We start from the raw sequence: 13,100 nt of genomic DNA on the forward strand, positions 1-13,100 counted from the left end.
CACAGGCAGAGCAGCACTGGCTTCCTTTTCTGTGGATGCCGCAGGGGCTTCCTGTCAGGAGTTACACTGTCAAGATTCCAGTTCTTACGCGTCTTGCTGGAGAAGTAGGAAGTTGCTGTTTATCGGAGAAGGCAGGCTAGGGAGGGCAACAACCCCGCGGAGCCATCTGGAGAGGGCAGGAGGTGTCCTTCGATAGTGGGAGGCCGGTTGGGGGCGGGGGTATTGAGTCCTGGCCCTTTAAACCCGGGGATGGAGGGGGGGAAGATCCGGAAGTTGATGGGCGGGGCCAAGGGCCATTGTATATAAGAGGGCCCAGCCGCGCGGGGTCTCCAATCTGCCATTTTCTGTCCCTGAGTGGGTCCTTGGCGTCCCAAATCGCCTGTTATCTCACAGGCTCTGTTCCGTTCGCTGGTTCGCCACCTCAGGGGAACGATGGCCACAGAGTCCACAGCCGCTGCCGCCGTCGCCGCGGAGCTGGTTTCTGCTGACAAGTAAGCGGGACTGTGGACAGCCTTAGGCACTGGCCAGTCCGCGGGGAGGGCTAATGGACGGGAGCTCCGGGGAAGGGATAGACCTGTGGGTGGGAGTACTTGCCTTCCCAGGAGCAACTGTCGCTGTTCGGGGAGGCCTGGTCACTGGAGCAGTTCTCTTGCTGAGCGCCTAGCGCTCTAGTGGTAACGGCGGTCGGCTGGCGCCCCTTGCCCCGCTTTTCGCGGCCGCCATCTTGCCGGGGGCAGCGGCGGCTGTATCCATCGCCTGCCCCTCTCTTTCCTCCCCCGTCCCGGGGCGGTTGGCCGGGAGGCGGGGCCGTGGCTCGCGGGTTGGCCCTTAACGCCCCTTCTGTCCCCAGCTTATGCCTCGGGTAGAATTCCTGGATAACCTCGTAATAGAACCAACGGAGATTTGGCGCCAAAAGAAAAAAAAAAACCCTGCACGAGGAAGGAGGCTGAACCTTAGGGGTCGGGATGGGCGGGGCCTTGCTGTGGGCGGGGTTTTGCGCGCGAGCGTTCGCTTCCCTCCCTGGCTCCGGAGCAGGGGGGCGGGACCTCGGAGGCGGGAAAACTCCATTGTTCGCGGCCGCAGCAGCTCCAACCGGATCCTTGGACTTGCCTTGGTGCGGGCAGCGAGGCTAGTTCTCCCCACGCCTCGTGCTGGGGGATAGTTATCGCTTCCTCCGACTCAGTGAGCCCCTGCCTGTGGTAGGGAGGATTGTAGTTCTTTTTTTTTTTTTTTCCCGAGATGGAGTTTCGTTCTTGTTACCCAGGCTGGAGTGCAATGGCGCGATCTCGGCTCACCGCAACCTCCACCTCCCGGGTTCAGGCAATTCTCCTGCCTCAGCCTCCTGAGTAGCTGGGATTACAGGCATGCGCCACCATGCCCAGCTAATTTTTTGTATTTTTAGTAGAGATGGGGTTTCACCATGTTGACCAGGATGGTCTCGATCTCTCGACCTCGTGATCCACCCGCCTCGGCCTCCCAAAGTGTTGGGATTACAGGCTTGAGCCACCGCGCCCGGCCCTAATTTTTTGTGTTTTTAGTAGAGACGGGGTTTAACCATGTTGACCAGGATGGTCTCGATCTGTTGACCTCGTGATCCACCCGCCTCGGCCTCCCAAAGTGCTGAGATTACAGGCTTGAGCCACCGCGCCCGGCCGATTGTAGTTCTTTATACTTTGGAGGTGGTGCCTGTTTTAGGGGAACGTTATCCGGATGCAAAGCGTCTTCAGGAAGCGGTGTCTGGAGCTCTCACCAGCAGTGTTTGGTTGCTAGGTGAATCCACAGTAGGATGCACGACGTGGAGAAGAACTGGAGGGAAATAAGATAGGATTGCTTTGAAAGTGGCACAGTGCTACTCAGGCTCATCATTTTTTTGAACAGTGGAGGGAAACACTACGTCAGTTCAAGGAAACAGGTGCTGTTTTCCATAGAGTAGTTCTGATTTCCCATTCTTGTCTTATCTTTTTGGGGATCTGGTTCAATTTCTTTTCTCTAATATGCACTTTAGAGGTTAGCTTCGTTCCCTGTAAAAGGGATGGTTGTGAAGTTTTTAAAATTAATATTCTATAGGCTTACACTGACATGATTATGTCTTAGTATATTTATAGTTACTAGAGATTTACTTATATTTCCGCTTACCCCTTTTTGTTTTCTCTGCCGTCTTGTAGAGCAGTGGTTCTCAAGTCACCCCGAGAATCACCTGGCAACTCATGGGAAATAAAATTTTAATTTCAAACTTACATAACCTGCCTGTTTCCCCATTGATTCGATAGGAGCAGTATAGACGGGTCGGGAGTCGTGCTATAGCTATTATTTAAAAAAAAAAAAAAAAAAAGCTTTTTATCATATTTCCTAGACAACTGCAGCATTCAGTATTTCACTGATAGGTGTCTGTTTTTGGAGACAGGGTCTGGCTCTCCAGGCTAGAGTGCAGTCAGTGGTGGGATCATAGTCTCTGCAACCTCGGACTCCAGTGCTCAAGCGATCCTCCTGAGTGAACCTCAGACTGCTGGGACTGCAGTCATTTGCCACCACGCCTGGCTAATTGTTTGTAAATACAGGGTCTTGATGTTGCCCAGATTGGTCTCAGACTCTTGGGCTCAAGCGATCCTCCTGCCTTGGCCTCCCAAAGTGTTGGGGCTATAGGTGTGAGCCACTGCAAAGGGCCAGGTGTTTTATCTCTTGTAGGTCCTCTGTGTCTAGCCAGTTAGGTCATTAGTGAACTTAGTCTCAGCTTCCTGGCAGGTTATACATAGAGAAAGTTTATGTTTATATGGCTAGAACGAACTATTTAAGTAGTTCCTCACACCATAAATTGAAAGCTAAAACTGAGCAATTATATGTGCTGGGTGTGTGTGTGTGGTAGGGGGCAGGATCTCTTTCACCCAGGCAGAAGTGCAGTGATACCACCTCGGCCCACTGCAACCTCTACCTCCTGGGCTCAAGTGATTCTCCTGCCTCAGCCTCCTGAGTAGCTAGGACTACAGGCACCTGGTACAAGTCCCAGCTGATTTTTGTATTTATTTTGTAGAGATGGGTTTCACCATGTTGCCTAAGCTGGTTTCCAACTCCTAGGCTCAAAGGATCTATCTGCTTGGGCCTCTCATCAAAGTGCTGAGATTACCCATGTAAGCTACCAAGCCCAGCCAGTATTTTCATTTTCATTCCCTCATTGCCCCATCTCATTAGTGTGAGAGAACAATGAAAGCAGTGTACCTCGGTTAAGTTAGTGGGGACATTTAAAAGTAAAGTTTATAAGGTACTCATGTTTGAGGGTAGGATGAAGAAAATGGTGTGAATTTAGACTTTAGGTAAGAATGTACATTATAATTTGAGGATAAACGTTGTAAGAATAAATGTAACTTCCAAACCAGTAGAAAGAAAAAAAATGGAATGAGAAACCTCAGTTCAGGTTTTTTAAATTTAGGAGATGGAGATCTTGCTATGTTGCCCAGGCTGAATTCCCAACTCTTAGGCTCAAGCAATCCTTCCACCTCAGCCTTCTGGGTAGCTGGGACTACAGGTGTGCATCACCTCACCTGGTTTGGAATTGGCTTTGATACCAGCTTCATTGCTTCAGTAGTGATAATGGACCACAATTCTGTAAGAAGTCTTAGGTTGGCTTTTGCCACCTCATGCCATTAAAACAGTATTGTTTAAGATAATGCATATCTAAATGCTAAAGTAATCCTCTCATTCTTAGCTTTCAAACTAGTTCTTAGTTTTTTGTTTGTTTGTTTTTTGAGAGAGAGAGTTTTGTCATCCAGGCTGGAGTGCAGTGGAATAATCTCTGCCCACTACAACCTCTGCCTCCCAGGTTCAAGTGATTCTCCTGCCCCAGCCTCCCAAGTAAATGGGACTGCAGGTGTGTACCACCACACCTGGCTAATTTTTTGTGTTTTTAGTAGAGAAGGGATTTTGCCTTGTTGGCCAGTCTGGTTGCAAACATCTGACCTCAGGTGATCTACCCTCCTCTGCCTCCCAAAGTGCTGGGATTACAGGTGTGAGCTACTGTGCCTGGCCACCACTTATAAAAACAGGTGTCCACTGGGTGCAGTGGCTCATGCCTTTAGTCCCAGCACACTTTGGGAGGCTGAGGTGGGCAGATCACTTAAACCCAGGAGTTTGAGACCAGCCTGGGCAACGTGGCAAAACCCTGTCTCTACAAAAAAATGTAAATTTGCCAAGTGTGGTGGCACATGCCTGTAATCCTAGCTTTTTGGGAGGCTGAAATGGGAGGATCACTTGAGCCTGGGAGATTAAGGCTGCCATTAGCTATGATGGTGCCACTGCACTTAGGCCTGGGTAATAGAGCAAGACCCTGTCTCAAACAAACGAAAACTCAGCAGTGACATAGCACCTCATACTCATAATGATGCTATAATTAAAAAAAAAAAAAAAACAAGGCTGGGTGCTGTGACTCATGCCTGAAATTCCAGCACTTTGGGAGGCCGAAGCAGGTGGATCATGAGGTCAGGAGATTGAGACCATCCTGGCCAACATAGTGAAACCCCTTCTCTACTAAAAATACAAAAAAATTAGCTGGGCGTGGTGGCACACACCTGTAGTCCCAGCTACTCGGGAGTCTGAGGCAGGAGAATTGCTTGAGCCCAGAAGGCAGAGATTACAGGGAGCTGAGATCACGCCACTGCACTACAGCCTGGGTGACAGTGCGAGACTGTCTCAAAAAAAAAAAAAAAGTGTTGGCAAGGCTATGGAGAAATTGGAGCCCTTGGGACACTGTTGGTTAGATAATAAAGTAGTGCTCACAGAGAGAGACCCTGTCAAAAAAAAAAAAAACAGTATTGTATGATTCCACACAGGAGGTGTCTGAAGTTTCAACATAGGATCAAGTCAGATTCATTGGAACAAAGTAGAATAGTGGTTACCAGAAGCTGGGGAAAAAGAGGGGAAAGGGAAGTTATTTAATTGGTATAAAGTTGAGATTTGCAAGATTAAAGGGTTCTGGAGATCTGTTTTATCGCAAAGTGAATATACCTAACTGTACTGAATTGTACACTTAAGATGGTAAATTTTATGTGTTCTTTCCCACATACGAAAAAGTTAAAACCATAGGATGAACAAAAGTTTGCCTCTTCAAATGAAAGAAACACTTTTCCTCATGGAAAAAAATGTAGATCACTGGCATCATTCATAATTATTTACAGTCCTCTTAACCTTTAATTTGAACTAACATGGTTGAGTTTAAAACTTGGAGCTACATCATCACTGGTCATTAGAGAAATGCAAATCAAAACCGCATTGAGATACCATCTCATGCCAGTTAGAATGGCGATCATTAAAAAATTGAGACAACAGTTGCGGGAGAGGATGTGGAGAAAGAGGAACACTTTTACACTGTTGGTAGGAGTGTAAAATTAGTTCAACCATTGTGGAAGACAGTGTGGCGATTCCTCAAGGACCTAGAAATAGAAATTCCATTTGACCCAGCAATCCCATTACTGGCTATATATCCAAAGGATTATAAATCATTCTACTATAAGGACACACGCACACGAATGTTCATTGCAGCACTGTTTACGATAGCAAAGACCTGGAACCAACCCAAATGCCCATCGATGATAGACTGGACAGGGAAAATGTGGCACATATACACCATGAAATATTATGCAGCCATCAAAAACGATGAGTTTGTGTCCTTTGTAGGGACATGGATGAACCTGGAAACCATCATCCTCAGCAAACAGACAGAAGAACAGAAAATCAAATACTGTATGTTCTCACTCATAGGCGGGTGTTGAAAAATGAGAACACATGGACACAGGAAGGGGAGCATCTCACACAGGGGTCTGTTGGGGGGAAATGGGGGAGGGACAGTGGGGGGTGGGGAGTTGGGGAGAGAGAACATGGGGAGAAATGCCAGATACAGGTGAAGGGGAGGAAGGCAGCACATCACACTGCCATGTGTGTACCTATGCAACAATCTTGCATGTTCTTCACATGTACCCCAAAACCTAAAATGCAAAAAAAAACAAAAACAAAAAAAACTTGGAGCTAGTGGAAAATAAAGTATATAGAGAAACATCTCGAAAACAAATGTGGGGGGAAAAAAAGCTGGGTGTGGTGGCTCACACCTGTAATTCCAGCATTTTGGGAGGCTGAGGTGGACAGATCACAAGGTCAGGAGATAGAGACCATCCTAGCCATGGTGAAACCACGTCAAAAAAGAAAACAGATGTGAAATCACGTTACCACTTTTTTTTTTTTTTTTTTTTTTTTTTTTTAATGAGATGGAGTCTCACTCTGTTTCCCAGGCTGGAGTACAGTGGCACAATAGTGGCTTGCTGCAACTTCTGCCTCCTGGGTTCAAGCAATTCTCCTGCATGAGCCTCCTGACTAGCTGGGATTACAGGCACCTGCCACCATGCCTGGCTAATTTTTGTGTTTTTAGAAGAGACAGGGTTTCACTGTCTTGGTCAGGTTGATGTCAAACTCCTGACCTCAGGTGATCCACCTGCCTCAGCCTCCCACAGTGCTGGGATTACGGGTGTGAGCCACTGTGCCCAGCCAAGTTACCATTTTTCTTATTTAAATCTGCAGTGGAAAATTGAGTTGACAGAGCCAGGTGCTGATTTAAAAGAATCGATTATAGATTTCTGCTATTTAACTTTAATTTTTGTTTTATTTTTTATTTATTTTGTTTTCGAAATGGAGTCTCACTCTGTTGCCTAGGCTGGAGTGCAGCACACCTGGCTAATTTTTGTATTTTTAGTAGAGATGGGATTTCACCAGGTTGGCCAGACAGGTCTCCAACTTCTGACCTCAGGTGGTCTACCTGCCTCAGCCTCCTAAAGTTCTGGGATTACAGGTGTGAGCCACCTCGGCTGGCCCAGTTTTTCTTTTCAAAGATTGGATTTCTGAGCCAGGCGTGGTGGCTCATGCCTGTATTCCCAGTACTTTGGGAGGCTAAGGTGGGTGGATCATCTGAGGTCAGGAGTTGAGTCTAGGCTTGCCAACATGGCAAAACCCTGTCTCTACTAAAAATACAACAGATTAGGTAGGTGTGGTGGCAGGTGTCTGTATTCCCAGCTACTAGGAAGGCCAAAGCAGGAGAATTGCTTGAACCCAGGAGGCAGAGGTTGCAGTGAGCTGAGATCATGTCATTGCATTCCTGGGCAACAGGAGCGAAACTCTGTTAAGGTAAAGGTACAAGGCAAATAATTGAACTTAAAAAAGTTAACCTTCTAGTTTTCCTGTATATTTTATAAAAATGTACTATACTACAAAGAATAGTGCACAAATGATGAGTGTACAAGTCAAGGAATTTCCACAAATGGAAGTAAGAAACAAAAAATAGGCCAGTTGTGGTGGCTCGTTCCTATTGTTTTAGTCCGTTTTTACACTGCTGATAAAGACATACCTGAGATGATGTAGTTCACAAAAGAAAGGTTTAATGAGACTTACAGTTACACATGGCTGGGGAGGCCTCACTATCATGGTGGAAGGCAAGGAGGAGCAGGTCACATGATGGCAGCAAGCAAAGAGAGTGCTTGTTCAGGGAAAATCCCGGTTTTAAAACCAACAGATCTCATGAGACTCATTCACTATCATGAGAACAGAGCAGGAAAGACCTGCCTCCAGCCCCAATAATTCAAGTACCTCCCATTGGGTTCCTCCCATGACATGTGGGAGTTACAATTCAAGATGAGATGTGGATGAAGACAAAACCAAACCATATCACCTGTAATTCCAGCACTTTGGGAGGCTGAGGTGGGAGGATTGCTTGAGCCCAGGAGGTTGACGCTGCAGTCAGCCATGTTCATGCCAACATGGGCAACAGAGCAAGACACTGACGGACTTAAAAACATATAAAACAATAACGTGCTAGGTGTGGTAGCTCATGCCTGTAATTCCAGCACTTTGGGAGGCCAAGGATGGCAGATCACTTGAAGTCAAGAGTTCAAGATCAGCCTGGCCAACTGGTGAAACCCCGTCTCTCTCTCTTTTTTTAATGTGAGCCAAATATTTATTTCTTCACTTCTTGTATTTGAAGTACTCTTCGATGACATCTTTGGCCTGAGACTCCTTGGCATAGTCCTTAATTGCTACACAACTGCAACCAACCACTTAATGGGGCTTCCCCTCTCTTGTCAGTTTTATTTATTTATTTTTTTTTTTTTGGAGACGGAGTTTCGCTCTTGTTACCCAGGCTGGAGTGCAATGGCACGATCTCGGCTCACCGCAACCTCCGCCTCCTGGGTTCAGGCAATTCTCCTGCCTCAGCCTCCTGAGTAGCTGGGATTACAGGCATGCGCCACCATGCCCAGCTAATTTTTTGTGTTTTTAGTAGAGACGGGGTTTCACCATGTTGACCAGGATGGTCTCGATCTATTGACCTCGTGATCTACCCGCCTCGGCCTCCCAAAGTGCTGGGATTACAGGCTTGAGCCACCGCGCCCGGCCTCTTGTCAGTTTTAAAGAGGCCTACCCATTCCCTTAGTTTCTTTTTGTCATCAACCTTAACTAGGTTGATTTGATGTTTAGCACAAAGGGCCTCCACCAACTTGACATACATAGGCTCATCACAGTTGGATGCAAGCACATAAAGATGGACTTGGTGCTTTGGCAGCTTTGCGAATTCCATGTGCTAGGCCATCATGGCAGTCTTCAGTACCTCTTATAAAGCAGTATTAATGTCCATTACACCACCAGCAGCAATGCCTTCCTCGGCCATGGCAGTGTGAAGCCAAATCTTCAATGCACCCAAGCTTCCTGCACGATTCAGCGGCGGCAGGAAAAGAGCAGTGAAACCCGAACTCTACTAAAAAAAGTTAGCTGGATGTGATGGCAGGCACATGTAATCCCAGCTACTTGGGAGGCTGAGGCAGGAGGATTGCTTGAACTCCAGCCAGAGGTTGCAGTAAGCCAAGATTGTGCTGCTGCTCTCCAGCCTGGGTGAAAGAGCAAGACCCTGTCTCAAAAAAAAGGAAGAAAACAATATAGGCAATCCAGAAACTTCTTTTTTTGGTTGCCTCCCCACCCAGCTCTTCTGACTTGAACATCACAGATTAGTTTTGCCTGTTTTCGAACTTCATATAAACTGAATCACAGAGTATCTAGTCATATTTGGCTTCAAATACTCAACTTTTGTGAAAATCATTTATGTGTTATTACAGTGATTTCTTTCTGCTCTATAGTGTTCCGTTTGTGTGAGTATATCACATTTTATCCATTCTTTTTTTTTTTTGGGATTGAGTTTCGTTCTTGTTACCCAGGCTGGAGTGCAATGGCGCAATCTCGGCTCACCGCAACCTCCGCCTCCTGGGCTCAGGCAATTCTCGTGCCTCAGCCTCCTGAGTAGCTGGGATTACAGGCATGCGCCACCACGCCCAGCTAGTTTTTTGTATTTTTAGTAGAGACAGGGTTTCACCATGTTGACCAGGATGGTCTCGATCTTTCGACCTCGTGATCCACCCGCCTCGGCCTCCCAAAGTGCTGAGATTACAGGCTTGAGCCACCGTGCCTGGCCTTTATCCATTCTTTTGTAGGTGAACTCTGAACTTATGTTTATTTATAAGAGCTTTCTACGGAGGATGAGAGATGATGCTAAATTTTTATGCCTGGAGGTCAGGAAAGCTGAATTCTCTCTGCCACTGTGGGCCTCAGTTTTCCTATTGTAAAATGGTGGCAGTAGCGGGGAGATTGAACAAGTTCAGATTTCATTTCGTTAGGAACATTTTGTGCGGCGGGTTTTTTTTCCCTTCCAGATTATATTTTTAATGTATTAAGCATTTCTTTTAGGTACTAGAGATAGATGGCTATGAAGACAGAAATAAGTTGACACTTAAAGAACTCAGGGCTGCCCGGGCTGGCCGGGCGCGGTGGCTCAAGCCTGTAATCTCAGCACTTTGGGAGGCCGAGGCGGGTGGATCACAAGGTCAAGAGATCGAGACCATCCTGGTCAACATGGTGAAACCCCGTCTCTACTAAAGGTGCAAAAACTTAGCTGGGCATGGTGGCACGTGCCTGTAATCCCAGCTACTCAGGAGGCTGAGGCAGGAGAATTGCCTGAACCCAGGAGGCAGAGGTTGCGGTGAGCCGAGATCGCGCCATTGCACTCCAGCCTGGGTAACGAGTGAAACTCCCATCTCAAAAAAAAAAATAAGAAGAACTCAGGGCTTAGGGTTGCTGACTTCCGATACAGTCAGAAATCCACATTATTTTTTTCATTATTTTTTCCCCAATGTATTAATTTTTGACTCTACAAAAATTTAACTATTAATAGCCTACTGTGGACTGAGCATCCCCCTTCCCTTTTTTTTTAAATTTTAAAAGACGGGATTTCACCGTGTTGGTCAGGCTGGTCTTGAACTCCTGACCTCAAGTGATCTGACCGCCTTGGCATTCAAAGTGCTTGGATTACAGGCGTGAGCCACCATGCCTGGCCTTTTTTTTTTTTTTTTTTTTTTTTTTTTTATGATGGGGTTTCACCATGATGGCCAGGCTGGTCTTGAACTCCTGACCTCAGGTGATCCTCCTTGGCCTCCCAAAGTGCTAGGATTATAGGTGTGAGCCATTGCGCCCGGCCCTCCCCCTGCACCTTTTTTTTTTTTTTTTTTTTTTTTTGTGAGACAGGGTCTTACTCCGGTTGTCCAGGCTGGAGTGCAGTGGCACCCTCTCAGCTCTCTGCAGCCTCAACCTCCTGAGCTCATGTGATTCTCCTACCTCAATCTCCCAAGTAGCTGAGATTACAGGCACACACCACCGTGCCTGGCAAATTTTTTATTAGAGTTTTAGTAAAGGGGTTTCACTGTATTGGCTAGGCTGGTCTCCACTCCTTGACTCAGTCCACTTGCTTCAGCATCCCAGAATGCTGGAATTACAGGCATGAGTCACTGCGCCTGGCCGTCTACTGTATTCTTAAAATAAGCTAGAGGGAAACAAAGGTTATTAAAATCATAAGGAAGAGAAAATATACTTACAGTACTATTCAGTATTCATCACAACTGTTAAGTCATGTATAGGATTATCTGTCTGAAATGATGGGCTGTAATTGCAGCTCTCTATCATACAAGCTGTTTAACTTTTTCCTGTAATGTCATGACTTTTCTCAGCTTCCTGGGGAAACTTCCAGGATTACCAGTGGCGCTTCATATAGGTCTCATGGTGTATTCAAGGTTTACAGTATTGAAATAAACATGAATAAAAATATGTGAAAACTTCTTGTTTCAGCAGCACAAATTTTTTTTTTTTTTTTTTTTTTGAAACGGAGTTTCGCTCTTGTTACCCAGGCTGGAGTGCAATGACGCGATCTCGACTCACCGCAACCTCCGCCTCCTGGGTTCAGGCAATTCTCCTGCCTCAGCCTCCTGAGTAGCTGGAATTACAGGCACGTGCCACCATGCCCAGCTAATTTTTTGCACCTTTAGTAGAGACGGGGTTTCACCATGTTGACCAGGATGGTCTCGATCTCTTGACCTCGTGATCCACCCGCCTCGGCCTCCCAAAGTGCTGGGATTACAGGCTTGAACCACGGCGCCCGGTCAGCAGCACAAATATTAAAATAGGAAAAAAATTCGAGAAGTGAGTAAGATCACTTACTACAATATACAGTTTACTGGAGAGACTAAGGGCTCATGCAGAGATGATTACTTTCACACAGCATTATGAGGGATACCTGCAGACCAGGTGTGGCTCATGCCTGTGATCTCAGCACTTTGGGAGGCCGAGGCAGGCAGATCATGAGGTCAGGAGTTTGAGATCACCCTGACCAACATGGTGAAACTCCGTCTCTACTAAAAATAACAAAAATTAGCCAGGCATGATGGTGCTCACCTGTACTTCCAGTTACTCAGGAGGCTGAAGCAGGAGTATTGCCTGAACCCGGGAGGTGGAGGTTAAGGTGAGCTAAGATCACGCCACTGCACTCCAACCTGGGCCACAGAGTGATTTTTTTTTTTTTGAGACGGAGTTTCGCTCTTGTTACCCAGGCTGGAGTGCAATGGCGCCATCTAAGCTCACCGCAACCTCTGCCTCCTGGGTCCAGGCAATTCTCCTGCCTCAGCCTCCTGAGTAGCTGGGATTACAGGCACGTGCCACCATGCCCAGCTAATTTTTTGCACCTTTAGTAGAGACGGGGTTTCACCATGTTGACCAGGATGGTCTCAATCTGTTGACCTCGTGATCCACCCCCCTCGGCCTCCCAAAGTGCTGAGATTACAGGCTTGAGCCACGGCGCCTGGCCTTAGAGTGATTCTTGTCTCAAAAACAAAAAAAGGAAAACAGGATACTGCAAGACTCTGTCTCAAAAAAAAAAAAAGGAGCTCATAGCAGAAGCAACAGGACGTGACTTAAGAAATTTTTACAGTATATACTATACTGAATTTTATGCAATTAAGATTTTTTATTTTTTGAGAGAGTTTCCCTGTGTTGCCCAGGCTGAAGTGCAGTGGTGAGATCTCGCTCATCGTAACCTCTGCCTCCTAGGTTCAAACGATTCTCCTGCCTAAGCCTCCTGAGTAGCTGCAACTACAGGTGTGTGCCACTATGCCCGGCTGATTTTTTTGCATTTTTAGTAGAGACAGGGTTTCACCATGATGGCCAGGCTGGTCTTGAACTCCTGACCTCTGTTGATCCCCCTGCCTCAGCCTCCCAAAGTGCTGGGATTACAGGCGTGAGCCACTGCCCCCAGCCTAGTCTGTTTTATTTTTTATTTTATTTTATTTTATTTTATTTTATTTTATTTTTTTTTGAGACGGAGTTTCGCTCTTGTTACCCAGGCTGGAGTGCAATGGCGCGATCTCGGCTCACCACAACCTCCGCCTCCTGGGTTCAGGCAATTCTCCTGCCTCAGCCTCCTGAGTAGCTGGGATTACAGGCACACGCCACCATGCCCAGCTAATTTTTTGTATTTATAGTAGAGACGGGGTTTCACCATGTTGACCAGGATGGTCTTGATCTCTCGACCTGGTGATTCACCTGCCTCGGCCTCCCAAAGTGCTGGGATTACAGGCTTGAGCCACCGCGCCCGGCCTATTTTATTTTATTTTTATTGTTTTTTGAGATGGAGCCTTGCTCTGTAACCCAGACTGGTGTGCAGTTGTGCAATCTTGGCTCACTGCAACATCCACCTCCCTGGTCCC

The 13,100-nt window shown here is 46.8% G+C and overlaps 1 protein-coding gene across 5 annotated transcripts in view; it reads left to right on the top strand.

The window, feature by feature from the left end:
• Window positions 1-286: 286 nt before the first annotated feature.
• The window catches only part of NASP (nuclear autoantigenic sperm protein), a 57,909-nt gene continuing 45,095 nt past the window's right edge, over window positions 287-13,100 (top strand). For 2 of the 5 annotated variants that reach the window (XM_074380725.1, XM_074380724.1), the window contains exon 1: window positions 287-491. Coding sequence is in view for 1 of the 5 variants with exons in the window: in XM_039473945.2 (XP_039329879.1) it covers window positions 433-491 (59 nt within the window). In the remaining 4 variants the exon portion in view is untranslated. The remainder of the gene's footprint in view (window positions 492-13,100) is intronic. The other 3 variants (XM_074380723.1, XM_039473945.2, XM_074380726.1) reach the window with 3 other exon arrangements.

Source organism: Saimiri boliviensis, chromosome 11, assembly GCF_048565385.1.
Source record: "Saimiri boliviensis isolate mSaiBol1 chromosome 11, mSaiBol1.pri, whole genome shotgun sequence".
NCBI lineage: Eukaryota > Metazoa > Chordata > Mammalia > Primates > Cebidae > Saimiri > Saimiri boliviensis.